Genomic DNA, 22,506 nt, shown 5'->3' on the forward strand with positions numbered 1-22,506 from the left:
ACCTTACTTATAGTTTCCTTTGTAGTGCAAAAGCTTTTAAGTTTCATTAGGTCCCATTTGTTTATTTTTGCTTTTATTTCCAATATTCTGGGAGGTAGGTCATAGAGGATCTTGCTGTGATTTATGTCGGAGAGTGTTTTGCCTATGTTCTCCTCTAGGAGTTTTATAGTTTCTGGTCTTACATTTAGATCTTTAATCCATTTTGAGTTTATTTTTGTGTATGGTGTTAGAAAGTGTTCTAGTTTCATTCTTTTACAAGTGGTTGACCAGTTTTCCCAGCACCACTTATTCCATAGTAAATTTATTGGGTGAAAAGTCTGTTTATCTGTGACAGAGTCAGAATTCTTCCCTCCCTTGTAAAAGCTGATAAAAATCTAACTCCCAATGGTCATGGCATCTGTAATTCTAGAAAACAATAGGTCTTAGGAAGCATTTCCTGAAATAGGTCTTCCAGAACAGCACCTTTTCAAGAACTCCATGAAGAAAAAGGCTTCCAAAAATAAAGAAAGAAAAAGGCTTCCATGGAAAAATGAATTTGGAGAATCTACACGACATTCTCCTTGAAGTTCCCCACAAACAGTAGAAGATTCAAGGCTCTGAAGAATCCCAAAGAGACAATTCGTGTGAAGACCAGGGAACACATTGCAGGGTTGGGTTCCCTGGTCCAAGAAGACGAAGCAGCCCCAGCACTCCAACCCCAGAAGTCAATTGCAGAAGGGTCAATTTCATCAAGTGGCACTCAAGATCTTCTGACAATTACTATCTTTTCCAAAATATACTTCACATCACCTTGCAAGACATTATTTTGGTTGTTTCACTAAAATTATGGCTTAAACTATACTGAAATGAGGCTATAACATACCCATTTATCATATTTTTTGTTGCTCACCTAATAGGAGATGGAGTTAGCTGCCTGGCTAACTTACTAATTGCCAGCGATATTGTGAAAAGTATGATGTTCATTCTGGCAACCTTAGGAGAAAAATTTTGAGCATGAAATTACCCAATCACATTGCATTTGAAAGAAGAAAATTCATTCCAGCTTCATTTTCAAGGCCCATATTCACTCACTGCGTTAAGGCTTCACCGCTTTGGTATTTAAATGGCATATATTGAATGTCACTTATTCATATGGCCCCTGGACTCACATTTCAATGACCTAATGCAGTTTGGAATACTAGTTTCTTAGAATCTCCATAACATATTACCCTTAATTGTAGGTATGATATTATTTAAAGTCACAAGACTAAAAAGTCTTTCATTTGACCCAAAATTTATAGAATGCTGTTGGCAGCAATCTGCCTCATGAAGGATTCTCAGGGTGCCTAAAAGTGAATTATAATGGTCTGCAACTTGCCTCATTTTTTAGGAATATAGTAGGTGGAACACAAGTAGGGTAGCAAGAAGTGTTACACAGATCTCTAAGCCCCTCTCCCCACACTCATTTTATTGTTCATGATGATCTTAGGTTTATAGTTTCAGTGGATACTTGTTAAAAGAATGGCTAAAAGGATGAGTGGATGACATAGCTGAGTTACATTCTCTCATGACATTCACCATACTTCCATTGTCTTGCATACCTTTCTTACATATAGATATTTGTCCTCAAATTAATTCAATTGATATGTGGCACTCTTAAATTTGCTCTACTGACTGTAGTTTCTTCTTTCTTCCATCACGCATGCTCTCTATGACAGGAAAAACAAAGGAATGCCACTGAACATGACATTAAGCTCAGAAGAGCCAGTACCTTGTCTATCAGTGTATCCCTAGTGGTGTATACTGTATCTATCACCCAGGAGAAGCTCATTGAACTTGCGAGTATATGAATGAATGAACAAACAAACAAAGCAATACGCAAAAGAAATGATGCATAGAGGAACAAAAGAAAACATGATGAACTATTATTTTGAAATAAAAAGCCTCGAAGGAAGACTGCATGATGTACTCAATGAACAGTTTCCTTACCTTTTTTACGCTGTGTGGATCACAACAAACTGTGCAAAATTCTTAAAGAGATGGGAATACCAGACCACTCAACCTGCCTCCTAAGAAATCCGTATGCAGGTCAAGAAGCAACACTTAGAACTGGACATGAAACGACAGACTGGTTCCAAATCGGGAAAGGAGTACATGAAGGCTGTATATTGTCACCCTGCTTATTTAACTTATATGCAGAGTACATCATGAGAAATGCTGGGCTGGATGAAGCACAAGCTGGAATCAAGATTGCTGGGAGAAATATCAATAACCTCAGATATGCAGATGACAGAAAGTGAAGAGGAACTAAAGAGCGTCTCAATGAAAGTGAAAGAGGAGAGTGAAAAAGTTGGCTTAAAACTCAACTTTCAGCTCTCTTTTCATTTTGGTGGTGGGCTGGTTGAAGATGGAGTCCACTGAGGAAGGAAAGCCTGGGTCTTCAGCACCACATGTGCCAGCCCAGAAGCAGCAGTGTGAAAACCTCTATAACATCTGCAGACCCCTAAAAATTAAGGAGACTTTGATTTGGACATTCTCAGTAGGCATGGTTAAAGGCTAATGGGACCATAGAGAGATGGCAGATGCTTGATAGATCCTGTAGTTCAACTTGATTCCTAGAGAGAAGCTGTTCATATGATACCAGAAAAATGAAATTTCAGGAAACTAGACTGGAGTCTCACTTCTCTTCCAGCCCGGAACTCTTGGGAGCTGTAATCCTGGATGTATAGTAGATAATAACAGCATTTTTGTTTTATGCATGAAGGTGGATGATTCTTCAAATTAAAGATGGACACTGACTTTTCTCACCAGAAATGGTTTATAAGAATCAACTTAAGAGGCAGTAAAAGAAAGAGTAAAATATTTTCTTCTATTATTCTTTGATTCTTTGCTAGATTGTATACTCCATGAAAGCAGGATAACTTGCTTATCTGTAATGCCTGACACAGAATAGATACTCAAGAAATACTTGAAGTTAATTAAATATCTGTAGAATTTTGGTTTTTTTTGAATCTCTGGAAATGACAACCATTTTAATGGCATTTCAACAAGATTACATGGAATACTTGGGACTTAAATTTTTACTTGATAAACTACCTGGATAGCAATGAGTCTTAATAATAACTTGTTATAATATGAAACCTGTTCTCTAGATTAAGATTCTTCTGTTAAAGCAAATATAAATATCAAATTAGATTTAGAGTAGATGATGCTGACTGTCTCAGATTGAAACATAACTAGGAAAATTATTATTTCTGAAGCTCTTAGAGAAATGTGGTGTATAATATAGCCACTAAGTACTTATAATATCTAAACAAGATCAAAATCAAACTTCATCATAAAATACCAGTTAAATGGTATATGATAATGAGTGCACAAATTGTGCTGTCAGAGTTTATCCAGGCTTTTTATGTTAAGAAGAATGGATAAAAGATCTGTAAATGGAAAGCAAAACTTCAAGCCTATATAAAAGCAAAGACTATGGCACTGTGATATTGGATTAGCCATAAGGCAAAAGAAAGACTGATACATTTGTATACACTAAAATTCAAACTTAAGTTTGCATGCAGTGTAACTGACAAAGGCTCCATTTAAATCAAGAAAATGATCAAAGGATATGAATGGGCAATTCATAGATGAGGATCCCTGAGTAGTCATTCACATGAAAAGATGCTTAATCTAACGACTGATAAAATAACTTTACATTAAAACAACACTGAGATTCCATTTCACTGCCATCAGATGGGCAAAAATCAAAACAGAACAAATGAACTCTGACACTTAAACATGTTGCCGAGGCTGGAGTTGCTGGTAGCAGTGAAATTAATTTATTACCTTGGAGAAGGTTTGGCAACATCATTTTTTTTTAAGATGATTATACCCAATCGTTGGGTATTCTTAAGGAGTTCTTGACATGTATACTCAAGGAAATGGGCACAGAAAGTTTATTGCAGTAAAATATTTTTAGTTGTAAAAACCTGGAACCAATGTCCATTAGAAGAATGAATAAATAAATTGCGGTTTGTGGAATTTGACTGTTAAAATGAATTAATATAAGGTATGTGTATTAACTTTACATCTCAAAAAAAAAGACTTAAAAATGGCCAACTGATATGTATTGTGTGAGATTTAGTAGTTTGAGAACATGAAAACAAAGTCTGATGTATATACATATTAAAAACCTGTATGAGATTGATAAACCCCCAAATCTGGCTTGTTTACCTCTGGAGAGGTAAGAGGAAAATGGATTGAGTATCTGTAACTTGTTACCTCATTAAAAAACATCAAACTTGAAAAAAAAAAAAAAAAAACTCAACTTTCAGAAAACTAAGATCATGGCATCCAGTCTCATCACTTCATGGCAAATAGATGCGGAAACAATGGAAGTAGTGACAGACTTTATTTTGGGGAGCTCCAAAATCACTGCAGATGGTGACTGCAGCCATGAAATTAAAAGACCACTGCTCCTTGGAAGAAAAGCTATGACCAACCTACACAGCATATTAAAAAGCAGAGCAAAGGTCCATCTAGTCAAAGCTATGGTTTTTCCAGTAGTCACGTATGGATGTGAGAGTTGGACTATAAAGAAAGCTGAGTGCCGAAGAACTGATGCTTTTGAACTGTGGTGTTGGAGAAGACTCTTGAGAATCCCGTGGACTGCAAGGAGATCCAACCAGTCCATCCTAAAGGAAATTAGTCCTGAATATTCATTGGAAGGACTGATGCTGAAGCTGAAACTCCAATACTTTGGCCACCTGATGCAAGGAACTGACTCATCTGAAAAGACCCTGATGCTGGGAGGGATTGAGGGCAGGAGGAGAAGGGGACGACAGAGGATGAGATGGTTGGATGGCATCACCGACTCAATGGACATGAGTTTGAGTAAGCTCCAAGAGTTGGTGATGGACAGGGAGGCCTGGAGTGCTGCAGTTCATGGGGTCGCAAAGAGACAGACACGACTGAGAGACTGAACTGAACCGATCTGACACCTGGATTTCTTGTGGGAAGCAACTGAAATCATGTGCATGAAAACTATAAAAACAGTACAGAACTATTCAGAGAGTGTGTCTCGAATATGAAGACAATAAATTGTGAATAAACTGAGACTGGCAATTATGCTACAGCAGGGAACTGCAGCATCACAGAGTCAACCCCAGAGCAGAGGCGCTATTGATATTTTTTTAGGGAATTTGCAGCCATGGTTCAGGCCTCACAGAAGAGAGGCAGATGAAGGGAATCTGCAAGGAAAGCATATCATTGCAAAGAACTTAGAGGTACAGAAGAATTTTTTTCTTGATTTTATTATTAGAGGTTAAACTGATAATACAATAACTAACATTTACCCAGGTTACAATAAAAGTTTATCATTTTTCAAAGTCACCAAGGTTAAGGTGCATGCCTTGATGAAATGAGTATAGGTCAGCCGCCTTCTGCTTTTGGACCCTTTCCACAAATTATTCTAGACTAACTGCCAGGTCCCGTGCAGTTACAGTTCAAATCAAAGACTTGGGAAATGGCAAGTGGCCTGACAGGATACAGAGCAAATAAACTGAGTTCATACAACGTTTTTCCCAACCAGGTGCATTCCCACATTTCAGTCCTAAAAAAAATTCTGATATGTAGACATTCTCATTACTTAGTGAGATTTTAGAAAAGACCTTTTAGCCCATAACACAAAGTAATTGATTTATGGTTTTAATATACACCAGCTTTTCCAGGCATGCATTTACTATGCAAATCAAGGCACTGCTGTAAGTTATTTTTCAAAACTTCACCAAGAGTTGTTCACCATTTCAGAAAACCCCTGGCATCCATGTTTCTGACATCACCAATACAATGCACACTGATCTACATTTGTAGGTGGTAATTCTACATACAGGTGCAAGTGTCTGATGACTTCACTGCGTCTTCTAGGATCATTATACCCAAGGCTTTTTGTTGAAATACATTCTGTTTTATTAAAAATTTCCTTTTATTTCTGTTTATATTACAGTTTGAGTACTGTATCCACTGTTTAAAAGCATATATGCCTATAATCACACTAATTTTGAACTTCATTTCAGAATACCCAGAATACACATTATGAAGGGAGGCGCTGAGCCTGGGAGGGTTGACATAACTACCGATCCCATCCACCTGCCTCACTCTTCGGTGAAAGTGAGGCTCAGAGAGGTGCAGTGATTGGCTTCAGGCCACCAAGCAAGCTGAGGACCAAGTCAAAACTGGATCTGCCTGGACACTGAGCTCTTCTCTCAGCACTCGGCCCTGCCTCAAAACGGTGACTACACAGACACAGAGGGAGAACAATGAAGCCTGCACTTCAGAATACGTTGGTGGTTCAGACTGTAAAGAATCTGCCTGCAATGTGGGAGACCCAGGTTTGATCCCTGGGTCGGGAAGATCCCCTGGAGGAGGGCATGGCAACCCACTCCAGTGTTCTTGCCTGGAGAATCCATGGACAGAGAAGTCTGGCGGGCTGCAGTCTATGGGGTGGAGGCTAGAGAGGTCTCTCCCTCGCCTGTGTCCCAGCACGAAAGACAGAAGCTTTAGAGAAGTTTTTCTTTTTGTTATCTGTGGGGGTTTTCATTTTGTTTTTATTTATTTTCACCCAAATAGCCCCAGCTGCTGGTTCTGGAGCTGAACTTACGCAAACTGAGCTGCGACCAATCCAGAGCTTCTCTCTAAAAGGCACATGGCAAAAGTGGTCATTTGCGAAACTTGCGTTTAAAGATGGTATTAAAATGGACCAAAAAAAAAAGCAAAAACAACATTACTTATCATTCCATCAAGAGCTTGAACTTTTTCAACAGTACTTCACAGTGGAGAAATCAAGGGACAGACATTCTGTTTAAAATCTACAAATGGTTCCCTTAGCTTTTAGCCTTGAGTTTCAGAGTCTCAGTCAGATGGAGTTCTTTTTTCCTTTTTAAGATTTAAAAAAAAATTTTCTTCTTTAGTACATTTTTCTAAATTGAATTTTTCACAAAGCAAAAATCAAAAACAATAGTGCTATTTTATTTTTTAATTGTTTAGCATAGCTAAATGTCATTTATTAATCAGCTATTCAGTGAGAACTCTTCTGCATTCCAGGCATGTCCCTTTCTTTTTTTTTTTTTTTTTTTTCATGGAAACGCATTTCATTTTAAATACAGCAGTGTGTGCAAGTCAATCCCAAACTCCTAATCTATCCCTCCCCCTCCCCAGCCTTCTCCCAGTGTAACCATAAATTTGTTCTGTAAGTCTGGTGAGTCTGTTTCTGTTTTGTAAATAAGTTCATCTGTATCATTTTTTTAGGTTCCATGTGTAAGAAATATCATACAATATTTATCTTTCTCTGTCTGACTTACTTCACTTAGCATGGTAATCTCCAGGCCCATCCATGTTGCTACAGATGGCATTAGTTCATTCTTTTAATGGTTGAGTAGTATTCCAATATATGTACCAATCTTCTTTATCCATTCATCTGTTGATGTATACTTAGGTTGCTTCCATGTCTTGGCTGTTGTAAATAGTGCTGCTATGAACACTGGGGTGCATGTATCCTTTCGAATTCACGTTTTTCTCTGGATATATGCCTAAGATTGCATTGCTGGGTTGTATCGGTAGCTCTATTTTTACTTTCTTAAGGAACCTCCATACTGTTCTCCATAGTGACTGCACCAGTTTACACTCCCACCATTGGTGTCAGATGGAGTTCTTAGGAGATCTGAGTTTATAACCAACTAAGTAGAATAGGTAAAAGATGTCAGGATGTAGCTTTTATATTTAACACGTACATTAAAAGTTCATTCAGAAACATTCCCAGGAGATAAACACAAAGTAACTAACATATAGTCTCCAAGTTAACTTCTACCCAAATCACCACTCCACATTTATGAAGCAAGAGAACTCTCTCAAGTAAGTAGCTTCAACCAACAGTGCTCAACTAAACCAAACCAGGCACTCCAAAGTAGGAAAAGAGAAGCCAACCAATGAACTATATTTTCCTAAATCATCATCATGTACATGTAGCCTGAAGTCCCTGTTATGCTATAAGTTCCCCAACTTGATACTGGGGCTGTCTTCCAAGTCCCCAAAGAAAATAAAAACAGCCCAGATTGTTTTCCAGCTAAATCTAAAACCAGCAATTATAATATTTATGATCAGTCTGCAAATTGAAATGACTTTTCTTGTCTTTTGGACATAGCACAGTATAAGTTTTCCACTTTAGCTGTTATAAAAGAGCCTCGTGTTTCAGGTTGAGAATCCTGAACCTGTATAATGGACTTTGCTTCAAATGAATATGATCCTAAACACCTAGGCAATAGTTTTTATCAAATTAAGGGAATCTGTATCTATAAAAATAAAATAAAATGCAATATATCTGCAGTTACCAATGTGCTAAGCCAAAACATTTAACTCTCTGTGTGAAGTGATACACAGAATCGCCTTGTCACATTAGCTTAGGTGAGGTCTGAGGCAACACGGCAGGTAGGTGGAAGCGCTGGGTAAGCTGGCCATTGTAGGTGTCCTGGGCAGAGGAACATGGCTGGTGGTTTTAAAACCCTAGGGAGAAAACAAAGGGCTCATTATTACAGTTGATTTATTAGACTTTCTTTTGAGAAGACCTAAACAAAACACGGGTGGTTAATCCAAGTTTGAAAGCGAACGTGTTAGTCGCTCAGTCGTGTCCAACTCTTTGTGACCCTATGGACGCTATGGACTGTAGCCTGCCATTCTCCAGGAAGCAAAACATTCATATTGCTGCTCCATGCTGAGTACTACGAGAAGCATTAAAAAACAGAAACCTTGCTCCACCTAGACAATCCCACTTACTTGGCAATCCACATCTTATCGGAGAAGGACTCCGGCTTCGAGATATCTGGAAAATATAAAAGTGTAATGCAAATTACCCAGTAGATGAAGCTCAAACAATGAATCCTTTTGATGTTTTTTTCCCTAAATCCAGCTAAACAATTGCTCTGAAGCAGTTTACAGCTATGGCGGCTTTGCCCTGAAGTTTTTGCCCTATGATTCCTATTATACTTCCCAAAGTGCATATATACTCAGTTTAGCTTAAATTATTCAGTGGCCTGGGTTTTGTTGGCTTTTGTGTCGGTGGTTGTTAACAGTTGCTAAACATTTTTTGAGATTGGATTCTCACTGGCCATACTGAATTCCATGACTTCCAGAAGATATTATTATAATTATGAAGATTAATTAAGACCAAAATTATCAAATACTCTCTGGAACATTCTTTATATGAATTATCTCATGTGCCCAAAATGCTGCCTATTAAAGGGAGTCCCTGGGAAGCCAGAAAAGACCCACAGGTCAAATCTCATCTTTGCTTTCACTGAGCAAAAACCAGCTATCCCAGTTACCTATAAGCCTGACATGGCTCAGAAATAATTGACTGAAGGCATCATTCTTACTCTGAGCCTTCACTTTAAATAGACACTAGCAAAGATGGAGGCTTTTCTGCCTATGAAATCTCAAACAAGTCAATCAGATTAACCAAAAATATTTGCACCAGTCTTCTAAAGAGATGATGGTGGATAGGGACAGAATTTTGGCAATAGTTTCACCTTTGAGAATGCATTTTATTCTTATCAAAAGTTTTAAGTTTGTTTCAGTTCAGTTCAATTCAGTCGTTCAGTTGTGTCTGACTCTTTGTGACCCCATGAACCGCAGCACACCAGGCCTCCCTGTCTATCACCAACTCCTGGAGTCTACCCAAACCCATGTGCATTTTGTTGGTGATGCCATCCAACCATCTCATCCTCTGCTGTCCCCTTCTCCTCCTGCCCTCAATCTTTCCCAGCATCAGGGTCTTTTCAAATGAGTCAACTCTTTGCATCAGGTGGCCAAAGTATTGGAGTTTCAGCTTCAACATCAGACCCCCCAAGAACACCCAGGACTAATCTCCTTTAGGATGGACTGGTTGGATCTCCCTGCAGTCCAAGGGACTCTCAAGAGTCTTCTCCAACACCACAGTTCAAAAGCATCAATTCTTGGGTGCTCAGCTTTCTTTATAGTCCAACTCTCACATCCATACATGACCACTGGAAAAACCATAGCCTTGACTAGACAGACCTTTGTTGGCAAAGTAATGTCTCTGCTTTTTAATGTGCTATCTAGGTTTGGTCATAACTGTCCTTCCAAGGAGTAAGCATCTTTTAATTTCATGGCTGCAATCACCCTCTGCAGTGATTTTGGAGCCCAAGAAAATAAAGTCTTACACTGTTTCCACTGTTTCCCCATCTATTTGCCATGAAGTGATGGGACCACATGCCATGATCTTAGTTTTTTGAGTGTTGAGTTTTAAGCCAACCTTTTCACTCTCTTCTTTCACTTTCATTAAGAGGTTCTTGAGTTCTTCTTCACTTTCTGCCATAAGGGTGGTGTCATCTGCATATCTGAGGTTATTGATATTTCTCCCGGCAATCTTGATTCCAGCTTGTGCTTCCTCCAGCCCAGTGTTTCTCATGATGTACTCTGCATAGAAGATAAATAAGCAGGGTGACAATATACAGCCTTGACGTACTCCTTTTCCTACTTGGAACCAATCTGTTGTTCCAGGTCCACTTCTAACTGTTGCTTCCTGACCTGCACACAGGTTTCTCAAGAGGCAGGTCAGGTGGTCTGGTATTCCCATCTCTTTCAGAATTTTCCACAGTTTATTGTGATCCACACAGTTTTTCTGAAACTCTTGCTTTTTTGATGATCCAGCAGATGTTGGCAATTTGATCTCTGGTTCCTCTGCCTTTTCTAAAACCAGCTTGAACATCTGGAAGTTCACAGTTCACATATTGCTGAAACCTGGCTTGGAGAATTTTGAGCATTACTTTACTAGCATGTGAGATGAGTGCAATTGTGCGGTAGTTTGAGCATTCTTTGGCATTACCTTTCTTTGGGATTGGAATGAAAACTGGCCTTTTCCAGTCCTGTGGCCACTGCTGAGTTTTCCAAGTTTGCCGGCATATTGAGTGCAGCACTTTCACAGCATCATGTTTTAGAATTTGAAATAGCTCAACTGGAATTCCATCACCTCCACTAGCTTTGTTCATAGTGATGCTTCCTAAGGCCTATCTGACTTCACATTCCAGGATGTCTGGCCCTAGGTGAGTGTGAGTCACCACACCTTCATGATTATCTGGGTCATTAAGACCTTTTTTGTACAGTTCTTCTGTGTATTCTTGCCACCTCTTCTTAATATCTTCTGCTTCTGTTAGGTCCATACCATTTCTGTCCTTAATATTGAGCCCATCTTTGCATGAAATGTTCCCTTGGTATCTCTAATTTTCTTGAAGAGATCTCTAGTCTTTCCCATTCTATTGTTTTCCTCTATTTCTTTGCACTGATCACTGAGGAAGGCTTTCTTATCTCTCCTTGCTATTCTTTGGAACACTGCATTCAGATGTGAAGATCTTTCCTTTTCTCCTTTGCTTTTCGTTTCTCTTCTTTTCACAGCTATTTGTAAGGCCTCCTCCGACAGCCATTTTGCTATTTGGCATTTCTTTTTCTTGGGGATGGTCTTGATCCCCGTCTCCTGTACAATGTCACGAACCTCCGTCCAGAGTTCGTTTACCCAGGGAGAAAAGAAAGAGGAGGGGCTCAAACATGCATAGGTACTTATCGCAGAGGGATGTTGCCCATTGATAAATCTCCAGTGAGTGTCCAGAGTTAAAACGTGTCATGGCTAAGGACAAGTGGCTAATACTGCTCTTGCTTCTGATATAACACTCTGTTAGGATGAGGAGAATTTTTATTCTTCCAGTATAAAACTCATAAGATGTCTGTTTATCAGTCCATTAATGCACAATCCTTTTGCTTTTACCTATGGTGAATATTTCTTTGGTAATAAGGATAATTAAATTATATTAAAATCTGCAAGAGTGAAAGAACCATGTCTGACACACGCCTTTGCATTCTCAGGCCATTTTGTTCCTATGGTTAGTCTTCCCCAACCCATAAAAACTCTGTAAGATCACATACCACCTCCCCCATGAACCAAATCCAGAGGGAATGACTGCCTCCTCTGATGGCTTTAGTACATGGTGCCTCTTTTATGGACTTGATCATATACCACATTCAGTTACTTTGTTTAAATCATACTGATCCTCCCATACTGATCTTCCTGTATTGAAACCCATTCAGGAAAGAGAACATGTTTAATCATTTGTGTGTTGCCCCTCTCCCCTAGTCTAGCATCAACACAGTACAGGAGAAGCATTTGACGGGAACTTTATTAAACATATGTTTTGCTGAGAGGGGTTTAGAAGTGTAGGGCTAGAGTTGCGTCACTAGAGATAATTTGAGAGAAATGGAGCCTTGACAAATGCAATCCTCCTTCTTCACCATTCTCCTCAAAACTAGGTTGAACAAATATTTAAGGAATTTTTATTTGAAGGAAAAGCAAATTGTTAGCCTATCTGGTATCCACATGTCTTGGTCCAGACATGTATTCGAAAGGCATTAACTAAATATTATGATTGAATGATGAACAGTGGTGATTCATAATAATGTCAGGTTTTAGGGGTATTATTGCCACAGTCTTCGGAGGTGTTTTTGCTTTTTTTTTTTTTCTTTGACAGACTTATTAGTAATCCTAAGAACAAATATACAGAGACTAATCTTAATTCTTCCTACTTTGAAATTTGGAGGAAAATCAATACCTGCAATAACCTTTATACAGTATTGAAATCCAGATCATTTGAGCAACTTCTCCAAGTTCATACAAGAACTTCTAGAGGAACCAGGGACTGCTGTGTGCAGAGATCAGTTGACTAAGATGTCCCATTCTCTGTTCAGAAAACTAATTGATAGCTAATAACCCATTTTCATTTAAAGATAAAAATAAAGCAATGAAATAACTAATAAAGAAAAAAAAAACTACCTCTATTTCCTTCTTTCTAGAATGATAAATTCCTTAGCCCAAGGTCAGATAGAAATCAATCTAAGCTGACTTCAGCAGGTTCTCTTTCTACCTCCAGACTTACCATCACCTCTTTTATAGGTAACTGTGGATGAAAAAATACATAAGATGATTCTGTGTAAAAACAATGAGACAGATACGTACCATGCCTAAACCAATACGGGTACGAGGGCAGATGGGACTTAAACTCCTGCTTCGACATCGACTTACAGATCGCACTGAATTCCACTGAAAAAAAAAAAAGAAAGAGAAAAATAATCAATGGTTTGTAAGAGCCCATGTAGCTTAAAACAATACTTATATCCCATAGAATGAACAAGAATTTTCTGACATGCTTACACTTGCCTGTTACTGGTCATCAGCATGAGGTACACTAATTTCTTGTAGCTGCCCAATATTTGACAATAATTCTAGGATATTTCTCAATGAAATCTCCTTACAATGAACTTTGGGATATTCAAATTCTTGGGGCTAATGGAACTGTTGCAGGAAGGGAGACCCCTTTCAGGGCCTGAAACTGGGCTCTTGTCTAACACTCGGAAATGAATTGTCCGAGGAGACACATGTGCTGACAAAGCAAGAGATTTTATTGGGAAAGGGCACCCCGGTGGAGAGCAGGAGGGTGGGGGAACCCAGGAGACCTGCTCTCCCACGTGGCTCACAGTTGGGTTTTATGGTGATGGGATTAGTTTCCAGGTTGTCCTTAGCCAATCATTCTGACTCAGAGTCCTTCCTGGTGGTGCATGCCTTGTTCAGCCAAGATGGATGCCAGAGAGAAGGATTCTGGGAGGTGGTCGGACAGGTGGTGTCTCCTTTTGACCTTTCCCAAACTCTTCCATTTGGTGGTGGCTTATTAGTTCCATGTTCCTTACCAGGACCTCCTGTCATAAAACAACTCATGCAAATGGTTACTGTGGTGCCTGGCCAGGGTGGGCGGTTTCAATCAGTGTGCTTCCCCTAACAGCTCTCCCCTGAGAGACTTCATACTCAAGATACTTCTTGGGAATTTGGGCGGAGGTCTCTTTTCTTCTGTAACTTCTTCCTGCTGTGCCTGGGCTTAGGCCTGCCTAGCAGAGCAGAAGTCTCTCTCTAGGTAGAGAGATCTAAGTCAAGGTACTTTTTGCCTAAAACCAGCATTTATCCTTGTAATAACAGCAATTTAGCTTGAAACTGTTGGCTCCTCTCAGAGATGAAATAGACAGGGGCCAAACAGAAGACCTGAGAGGATGGTCATCACTGGTCTCCAGAAACAGGAGGCAACATTTGGGGTGAGGGCTGCAGGGTTTGTGGCAATTTTTTTTTTTTTTTTTTTTTTTTTTTTGGTTGGTTGGTGGTGAGGCAACAGAGCTATGCTCCAGGAATCTTGTGTTTCTGAAGTTACCATCCTCCACCTGGGTCAGGGCTCCAGTTCGCACCTTAAAATGATGCTCAAACAGAGGAGAAACTACACCACACCAGGATGAGAAGATGATGACATCAGAGGTAGACAGTTTGCCCAAGATGCTGGACCTGATTTGCATGATCATTTATAAAGTTTTCTTGACTTCTTAGACCTTTGCATATAAATCAAATGCTTTTCTATCACAGGCCTGATCCTATGCTAGTTTTAGAAATCAATCCAATTGTTGGGTTTGTGGCCAATTACCTGTGTCTGGTTCTGGGTTACCTTGGTAAATTTCTCTACTACAAGACTCTAACTGGTTGGCCCTGAGAAATTTTACTTTAAAAAAAAAATTATAGTCATATTCAGGTCACTGTGATATTATTAGATGGGATCCCCTCACTGGGCCAATTAATAATGCCTCCTCTGACTCTGGCCATAAATTTGAGCTTTCTTCTATTACTCAAGCTCAATCAGAGCAACAAGCAAAGTTTCAGCAAAGCAGGAAAAAAATTTCCCACAATTATGGGATTGATTTATATAGATAACACCAGGCTGTGGTAATTTAGGTTTAAAGTCTCCTCTACATTAGAAACAATTAAATCATATTAAGGATAATCAGTCTAGTAACACTAGAAAACTGGGCTATGTGCATTATAGACAGTGCCAATATATAATTTCCCTGGAAGATAAAGATTCGTACAGAGTAGACTAAGTCAGACGACCTGGGATATACTGGGCTACATCTAATGGAAGCTCTTAACTTAAGTCTTACTTGTGACTTTACTAATACTGCTGGCTATGTTATTTGTATTTCACCTGTTTTACAAAATTGCCATTTCTTACACTGCCAAATGTATGCCTGAGGCCTCTGATGGAATAATATATAGTTCCCTATGAGATTGATGATAGTAACAGTGTAACTCTAGCTATGGGAAGAGGCAACAACCGGGAATGTTTTCCTGGACCAAGAAGCTAGTAAGACAGGTGGTCCAGAGAATTTTGGATACTGTTTTATGGCCTAGTCCAGTAATAGCACATTGAGTAGCCTGTCAACAAAATCTTTGCCAAACCTGAGAATGGACATTCTCAGCACCATGAGATAAAATGGTCATGAAGTGTCCCCCTCAAAATCATGGTGAAGTTTATGAGCAAAAAGGGGCTCTGCCAACTGAAAACTGACACTTGCCACCTACATCTACAAAGATTAAATCATGGCCAGTGCAACTGCAGACCTTCAACTCCCCTGAAAGGAGTTCAGGGTGAAAATCAGGAATGAGGCACTCTGTGCTCTGGGAAAAACTGGCATAACAGGCCTTCAGATAGTTAGATCTTTTCAGAAGAAGATTTTATGAGTCCCAATTCTTGCATCTTCTCATACCTAGAGAAACACTGACGTCATTAATGGTGAAATCTGCTTTGGATATTAAGAAAAATTATACAATTAAAAGTCAAAATAGAGTAGCTATGGTTCAGACATCCTGAGAAATAACCAGGTGATGCTATGGGTGTAATTTCAGATTAGACCTTGTATTGCTAAACACTTGAATTTTCTGAGTTGTGTCAGGCTTGGATGCCACCATTCTCAAAACAATGCTGGAAGCTAGTAACTGCAACCTTACTTTTTATAAAACTAGGCAACTGGCGACCTGGCTACAAGTCTCCCCAAAGTGCCAGGTCCAGACTGGGTTTCAGGCCTATTCTTCTAAAAAGAAATGAGATTTATTTTGTCTATTAAAAGTCCAGTTATCACTCCTCCAACTACTTCTAATTGAGTCTGTTACACCAAAATGGCAGACCAAGGGATTGAGATTTTAATCATAAAAGACTCAGATCTAGAACTTGGAACTCAAGAATACTTCCACTTCAGTGTCTATTCTCCAAGCTGAGGCAGTCCTATGCCCCATTTTGACAGAAAGTTATCACAATCATAGTTGCCCAGTTACCTAAATTAAAACTGAGCAGAACTCTGTGGGGCTCTGGAGTACAGATCTGTTCTGTGTTCTCCATTTCTTGTCTGTAGGATATAGGCTTCATTCAGCCTCCTTGACCTTTCCTGAGTTCCAAAGGGTGGATTCAAACAATTGCTAATCAGGGAAGGGGGATACAGAAACAGGGGAGAAACAATCAAAGTTTGGTACAGCCTCCAGACAGGGTCCTAGTTCCTACTCAAAGAAATATGCATAACAATGTCTGAGTTCTTCTACAGAACTGGAGCCCTGACCCAGGTGGAGGATGGTAACTTCAGAGTAAACACAAGATTCCTGGAGCATAGCTCTGTTGCCTCACCACCAACCAACCAAAAAAAAAAAAAAAAATTGCCACAAACCCTGCAGCCCTCACCCCAAATGTTGCCTCCTGTTTCTGGAGACCAGTGATGACCATCCTCTCAGGTCTTCTGTTTGGCCCCTGTCTATTTCATCTCTGAGAGGAGCCAACAGTTTCAAGCTAAATTGCTGTTATTACAAGGATAAATGCTGGTTTTAGGCAAAAAGTACCTTGACTTAGATCTCTCTACCTAGAGAGAGACTTCTGCTCTGCTAGGCAGGCCTAAGCCCAGGCACAGCAGGAAGAAGTTACAGAAGAAAAGAGACCTCCGCCCAAATTCCCAAGAAGTATCTTGAGTATGAAGTCTCTCAGGGGAGAGCTGTTAGGGGAAGCACACTGATTGAAACTGCCCACCCTGGCCAGGCACCACAGTAACCATTTGCATGAGTTGTTTTATGACAGGAGGTCCTGGTAAGGAACATGGAACTAATAAGCCACCACCAAATGGAAGAGTTTGGGAAAGGTCAAAAGGAGACACCACCTGTCCGACCACCTCCCAGAATCCTTCTCTCTGGCATCCATCTTGGCTGAACAAGGCATGCACCACCAGGGAGGACTCTGAGTCAGAATGATTGGCTAAGGACAACCTGGAAACTAATCCCATCACCATAAAACCCAACTGTGAGCCACGTGGGAGAGCAGGTCTCCTGGGTTCCCCCACCCTCCTGCTCTCCACCGGGGTGCCCTTTCCCAATAAAATCTCTTGCTTTGTCAGCACATGTGTCTCCTCGGACAATTCATTTCCGAGTGTTAGACAAGAGCCCAGTTTCAGGCCCTGAAAGGGGTCTCCCTTCCTGCAACAGAACTTTGTTTTGATGCAGAAGCTGTTAGAAATTACATTGAAGTTTTCAACTGCTGGAGAATGTAAGCTCCATGTGGGCAGGAATTTGTGGCTGTTTTGTTCATTGCTGGATCCCAAGCACCTAAACAGAGTGCTAGGGTTGTAAATAACTACCAAATAAAATGAATTAATGAATGCATGCATGAGTGAATCACCACTGTGGACTTTCTGCTCTCTAACTAAATCAAGGCTCAAAAAAGAAAACTATTTCCTATAATGAGATTTTACTAATCAAAGTCTTCTTATCAGATCCTTTCATCCAACCTTTTCCTTTTCTGCTTTTGATTTTAGGGTATTTTCTTTAAGTTTGGGAGTTTCAACTTGGGTAAATACTGATGGTGCACTTAAGGAGAGAGACAAGGGAAGTTAAAAGGCAGTTGCTATTTGATGTAGAGCATAGAAATAGTGGCTATTTCCTCTCCTCCCCTTACAAACTATACTGCAGACAGTCTACATTAAGAGTTTCTTAACAGAGGGTGATTGTTTTAAGGGCAAGAAGCACATTTTATGAGCTCACTTCATGTGAGCATGTGTGCTTCTCAAGTCAACACAACCAATTTCTACAGCCTCAGCTTTCATTGCACAGAATATTTCACTGAGATACTATTTGCTCTAGTGAGATGTTTAAGCTGCAAAAATCCTTTTCTTAAGTTCTTTTAAAATATACTACTCTGCTTCTCACACTCTGCATGTGAAAAGCTGCCATGAAACACTTCCTGTCTTCTCCAAGTCAAAGAGGGCAGGAACTGAGACCACCCAGATGGTGGCTTTGCTCTGGACCCAGGAGCCTCTCTCCAGAATTCACTCACCTCCTTCTAGGAAGGACAGGGTAAAACTCCATCATGGGAAATGTGCAGAATATCCAAGCATTCACAGCAACCTGTTCCAACGCCCAATCCCCACCTTAACACACACATGTTCACACACTTGCATACCTAAGATTCCACTTTGAAGGCTGTCCAATTATTTGACATGTTCAAAGCATTCTACAGCTCATGTATATAGGAAACTGACTGACTACTCTCTCCCCACCTCCTCTGCCCTCTTTTTCTCCATCCCTCCCCTTCTTACACATCATACCAAGGAGAGAAAAACAGGACACATTCCAAACAGGACATGTTTCCAAACAGAGAACTGTCAATAAATATTTGACCAACTGTGTTCTGAAAGTTAATCAATCACTTTTAAATGCTTAGAAATATAAAAAGCCTCCAGGAAGTGAGCTCAAAGGCTTTGCCCTTATAATAGCATAGTATAATAGCATAGTTTTTATAAGATGAAAAAGGCAAATAGGACCAGTTCTATCTTATAAAGAGGCTTCCCAGGTGGCTCAGTGGTAAAGATTGGCCCGCCAAGGCAGGAGATGTGGGTTCGATCCCTGGGTCGGGAAGATCCCCTGGAGGAAGAAATGGCAACCACTCCAGTATTCTTGCCTGGGATATCCCAGAGGAGCCTGGTGGGCTACAGTCCATGGGGTGGTAAAGAGTCAGACACGACTTAGCAACTAAACCACCTCCATCTTACAAATAAAGCAACAGACAAAGAAATGACTGCCAGGAAATTCTGAAGACTCATGAATCAAAGAAAAGAATCTGTTCTTTCACAACCAGTCCCATTCCTCTCCTTTGTATGAAATCTTATCAAACAACCCTTATGAACTTCTTTTATACAATCTTTGGGTTTATAAATGTTCTCGAACTTGTGAATCAAACACTTGGGATGAACTGTCACTACACAAGGCCACCGTACAAAAGCCCCTCTCTTGGTGACAGCTTCTCCCTTCATGATGACACAGTCATTCTCCATGAGAGCAGGCCACACGTGATAGAAGACCAAGGGAGCCGTGAAATCGGAGTCATAGCTTCGACGGTACCTATTATGAACACATAAAAGAACAAGCAAGAGAGGTTAAGCAGTTATGTAGCCTAACTGGGAGGGGAGGGTCATCAGTGTAAAATTTTCATCTTTTATTCTGTTCAAACCTAGATAAATATGGATCCTGATTCTATTATTAAAGAGATAGTTGTGGACTCCTAGAATAGGAACCAGTTATAACAAGGACCCAACATGAGCTCACTAAGAATAAGTCATGTCATAGAGAACAGCCAAGAGGGAGGAGGTTAGGGGAGGGGTGGAGTGGGAGGTTGCTGTTAGCAGATGCAAACTAGTATATGTAGATGGATAAACAACAATGTCCTACTGTGTAGCACAGTGAACTATATTCAATACCCTATGATAAACCATCTGGACAAGAATATTTTTTAAAATGCATATATATGTATAATTGAATCACTGTGCTGCACGGCAGAAATTAACACAACATCATGGAAGTCCAGTGTGCTATCCATTGTACAATGGAGCAGCCCTAACACAGCATTGCAAATCAACTGTATTTCAATTTTAAAAATTAACAATAACAACAACAACAACAAAAACTCAAGTCATGTCAGACTAATCTTGTTCCTTCTCAGGATTACAAGAATTGTAATTCAGAGAAATGCTAGAGATGGAGAGCATCTGAAGTCCCATAGCCACCTACAAGATTTATTATGTTATCTTTCTGGACAAAATAAGAGAAATATAGGTGGATGATTAACTTAAGTAGGTAGATTAGACACTGGTTCAATAATCATATCCAAAATGGGTAGTTAAAGGGTCAATGAGAAGGAAGGTGCCCAGGGCTCACTCTCTCTCTCTCAATCCTGGGGTAAGTCAATATGTTCATCAATGACTCCCAGGAAATACAGGAAAAATGTTCAAAGGTGGGGAGTGGGTAGGGAAAAAGAAACAGATGACTGTATTAAAAAAAAAAAACAGTTCAAGAGGTTGGAACTATAATAAGCTAAATCTACTAAGATAATAACATAATGTGGACACACGTGAGGTCCTGCAGTTGAGTCTAAAAAGCATGTAACTGGGTTCAGGAGGGAGGGGACATATGTATACCTATGACTGATTCACGTTGATGTATGGCAGAAACCAACACAATATTGTAAAGCAATTGTTCTCCAATTAAAAACAAATAAATTTTTAACAAATAAAAAGCATGTAACTGCACAGATGATTGGCTCAATCACAGTAAAAGTTAAAAAAAAAAAGAAAAACAGGTTTAGTTGAACTCAAAATGAGTCAACAGTGTTCTATGGCTCGAAAAAAAAGAAAAGAAAAGCTACTATAAATTAGAAGACTTAATAGAGAATAAAAATGGTGTTAGCCCCTCTAGTCTGGTCAGTTCAAACTTGGGGTTTACATTCAATGTGGATGCTTTTTAAAATTTTTATTTACTTTTAATTGAAAGATAATTGCTTTACTATATTGGTTTGATTTCTGCCATACATCAACATGAATTAGCCATGGGTGTACATATGTCCCCTCCCTCTTGAGTCTCCCTCCTACCTCCCACCCTTTCCCACCCCTCTCGGTTGTTACAGAACCTCAGTGTGAGCCTGATTTCCACTGGCTCTCTATTTTCCATATGGTAGTGTATATGCGTCCATGCCACCCTCTCCATTCATCTTATCCTCTCCCTCCTCCTCCGCCCTTGTCCCTAAGTCTGTTCTTTATGTCTGCATCTCCACTGCTGCCTTGCAAATAGGTTCATCAGTGCCATCTTTCTAGATCCCATATATATGCATTAGTGTATGGTATTTGCTTTTCTTTTTCTGACTTACTTCACTGTATAACAGGCTCTAGATTCATCCACCTCTTTAGAACTGGCTCAAATGTGTTCCTTTTTATGACTGAGCAATATTCCATGTATATATGTAAGTGTGGACACTTTTTTTTTTAAAGGAATACTCAGAAAAACATGGAGCACAAACCAAGAAAACCAGTCTAAATGTGAGGTCTCAAAAATCCCTTCAAATGAAAAAAATCTGAAACCATGAGGCTGGAGAAGGATGAGTAATTGATTTCAAATGTGTGAAAGGCTATCAGGGTAAGAATAAAAACAAACAAACAAAAAAAGGTTTAGTCTTGTTCTGTAAAACCCTAGGGTAGAACCAAATGAATTCAGTCATTATTAGGAACTCCAGTTTGAGCTCACAGCCACCCAGGAGTACAGGCCACAGTGTACAGGCCAAGAGACAGCATGTTACAGCAGGTATGTATATAAGCAGCAAGCCTGCCAGAAGTCTGTGAAATGAGCAGATTCCACAGACCAAAATGGGTGAATACTCCTCAGCAGTTAGTTAGGCAAAGGATCTGAATGGGCATTTTTCTGAGGAAGATATACAGATGGCCAACAGATATATGGAAAGATGTTCAACACCATTAATCACAGAGAAATCAAAATCACAATGAGCTATCACCTCACACCTGTTAGAAGAGTTGTTATCAAAAAGATAAGAAGTGCTGGCAAGGATGTGGAGAAAAAGAAACCCTTGTGCCCTATTGATGGGAATGTAAATTGGTATAGCCATTATGAAAAACCATACGGGTTTCTCAAAAAATTAAAAGCAGAATTACCATATGATCCAGGAATTCCACTTCTAGGTATTTATCCAAAGAAAACTAAGCTCTAACTTGAAAAGATATATGCACCCCATGTTCACTGCAGCATTATTTACAATAGCCAAGATAGACACTTAAGTGTTCAATGATGAATTAATGGTTAAAGAAGTTGTAGTATATATACAATGGTATACTACTTAGCTATAAAAAGAGAATGAAATCTTGCCAATTGAGACAACAGGGATGGACCAAGAAGGCATTATGAAATAAGTCAGACAGAGAAAGACAAATATCATACAATCTTACTTATAGCGGAATCTAAAACAAACAAACACCAAGCTCACAGGTACAAAGAACAGACCAGTGGCTGTCAGAGGTAGGGGGCGTGCAAAACAGGTTAGAGAGGTCAAAAGGGACACACTTTCAGTTACAGAATAAGTCACGCAGAGGTATACTTGTTAACAATATAGTTAATAATACTGTACTGCAAATTTGAAAGTTGCTTAGAGAATAGATCTTAAAAGTTCTCATTGCAAGAAACAAATTTTTTTAACTATGTATGGTAACAGATGTTAAGTAGACTTTTTATGGTAATCATTTCACAATATA

The 22,506-nt window shown here is 39.5% G+C and overlaps 1 protein-coding gene across 3 annotated transcripts in view; it reads right to left on the reverse strand.

Moving 5' to 3' along the window:
• Nucleotides 1–5,301: 5,301 nt before the first annotated feature.
• SPATA18 (spermatogenesis associated 18) overlaps nucleotides 5,302–22,506 on the reverse strand; it is a 50,802-nt gene continuing 33,597 nt past the window's right edge. For all 3 annotated transcript variants that reach the window (XM_061145979.1, XM_061145981.1, XM_061145978.1), the window contains 4 exons: nucleotides 19,195–19,318; nucleotides 13,040–13,123; nucleotides 8,794–8,839; nucleotides 5,302–8,523 (listed from right to left, as the gene is read on the reverse strand). In XM_061145979.1, coding sequence (XP_061001962.1) covers nucleotides 8,516–8,523; nucleotides 8,794–8,839; nucleotides 13,040–13,123; nucleotides 19,195–19,318 — 262 coding nt within the window. In that variant the 3' untranslated portion in view covers nucleotides 5,302–8,515. The remainder of the gene's footprint in view (nucleotides 8,524–8,793; nucleotides 8,840–13,039; nucleotides 13,124–19,194; nucleotides 19,319–22,506) is intronic.

The sequence above is a fragment of the Dama dama genome, chromosome 6 (assembly GCF_033118175.1).
Source record: "Dama dama isolate Ldn47 chromosome 6, ASM3311817v1, whole genome shotgun sequence".
In the NCBI taxonomy this organism is placed as follows: Eukaryota; Metazoa; Chordata; class Mammalia; order Artiodactyla; family Cervidae; genus Dama; species Dama dama.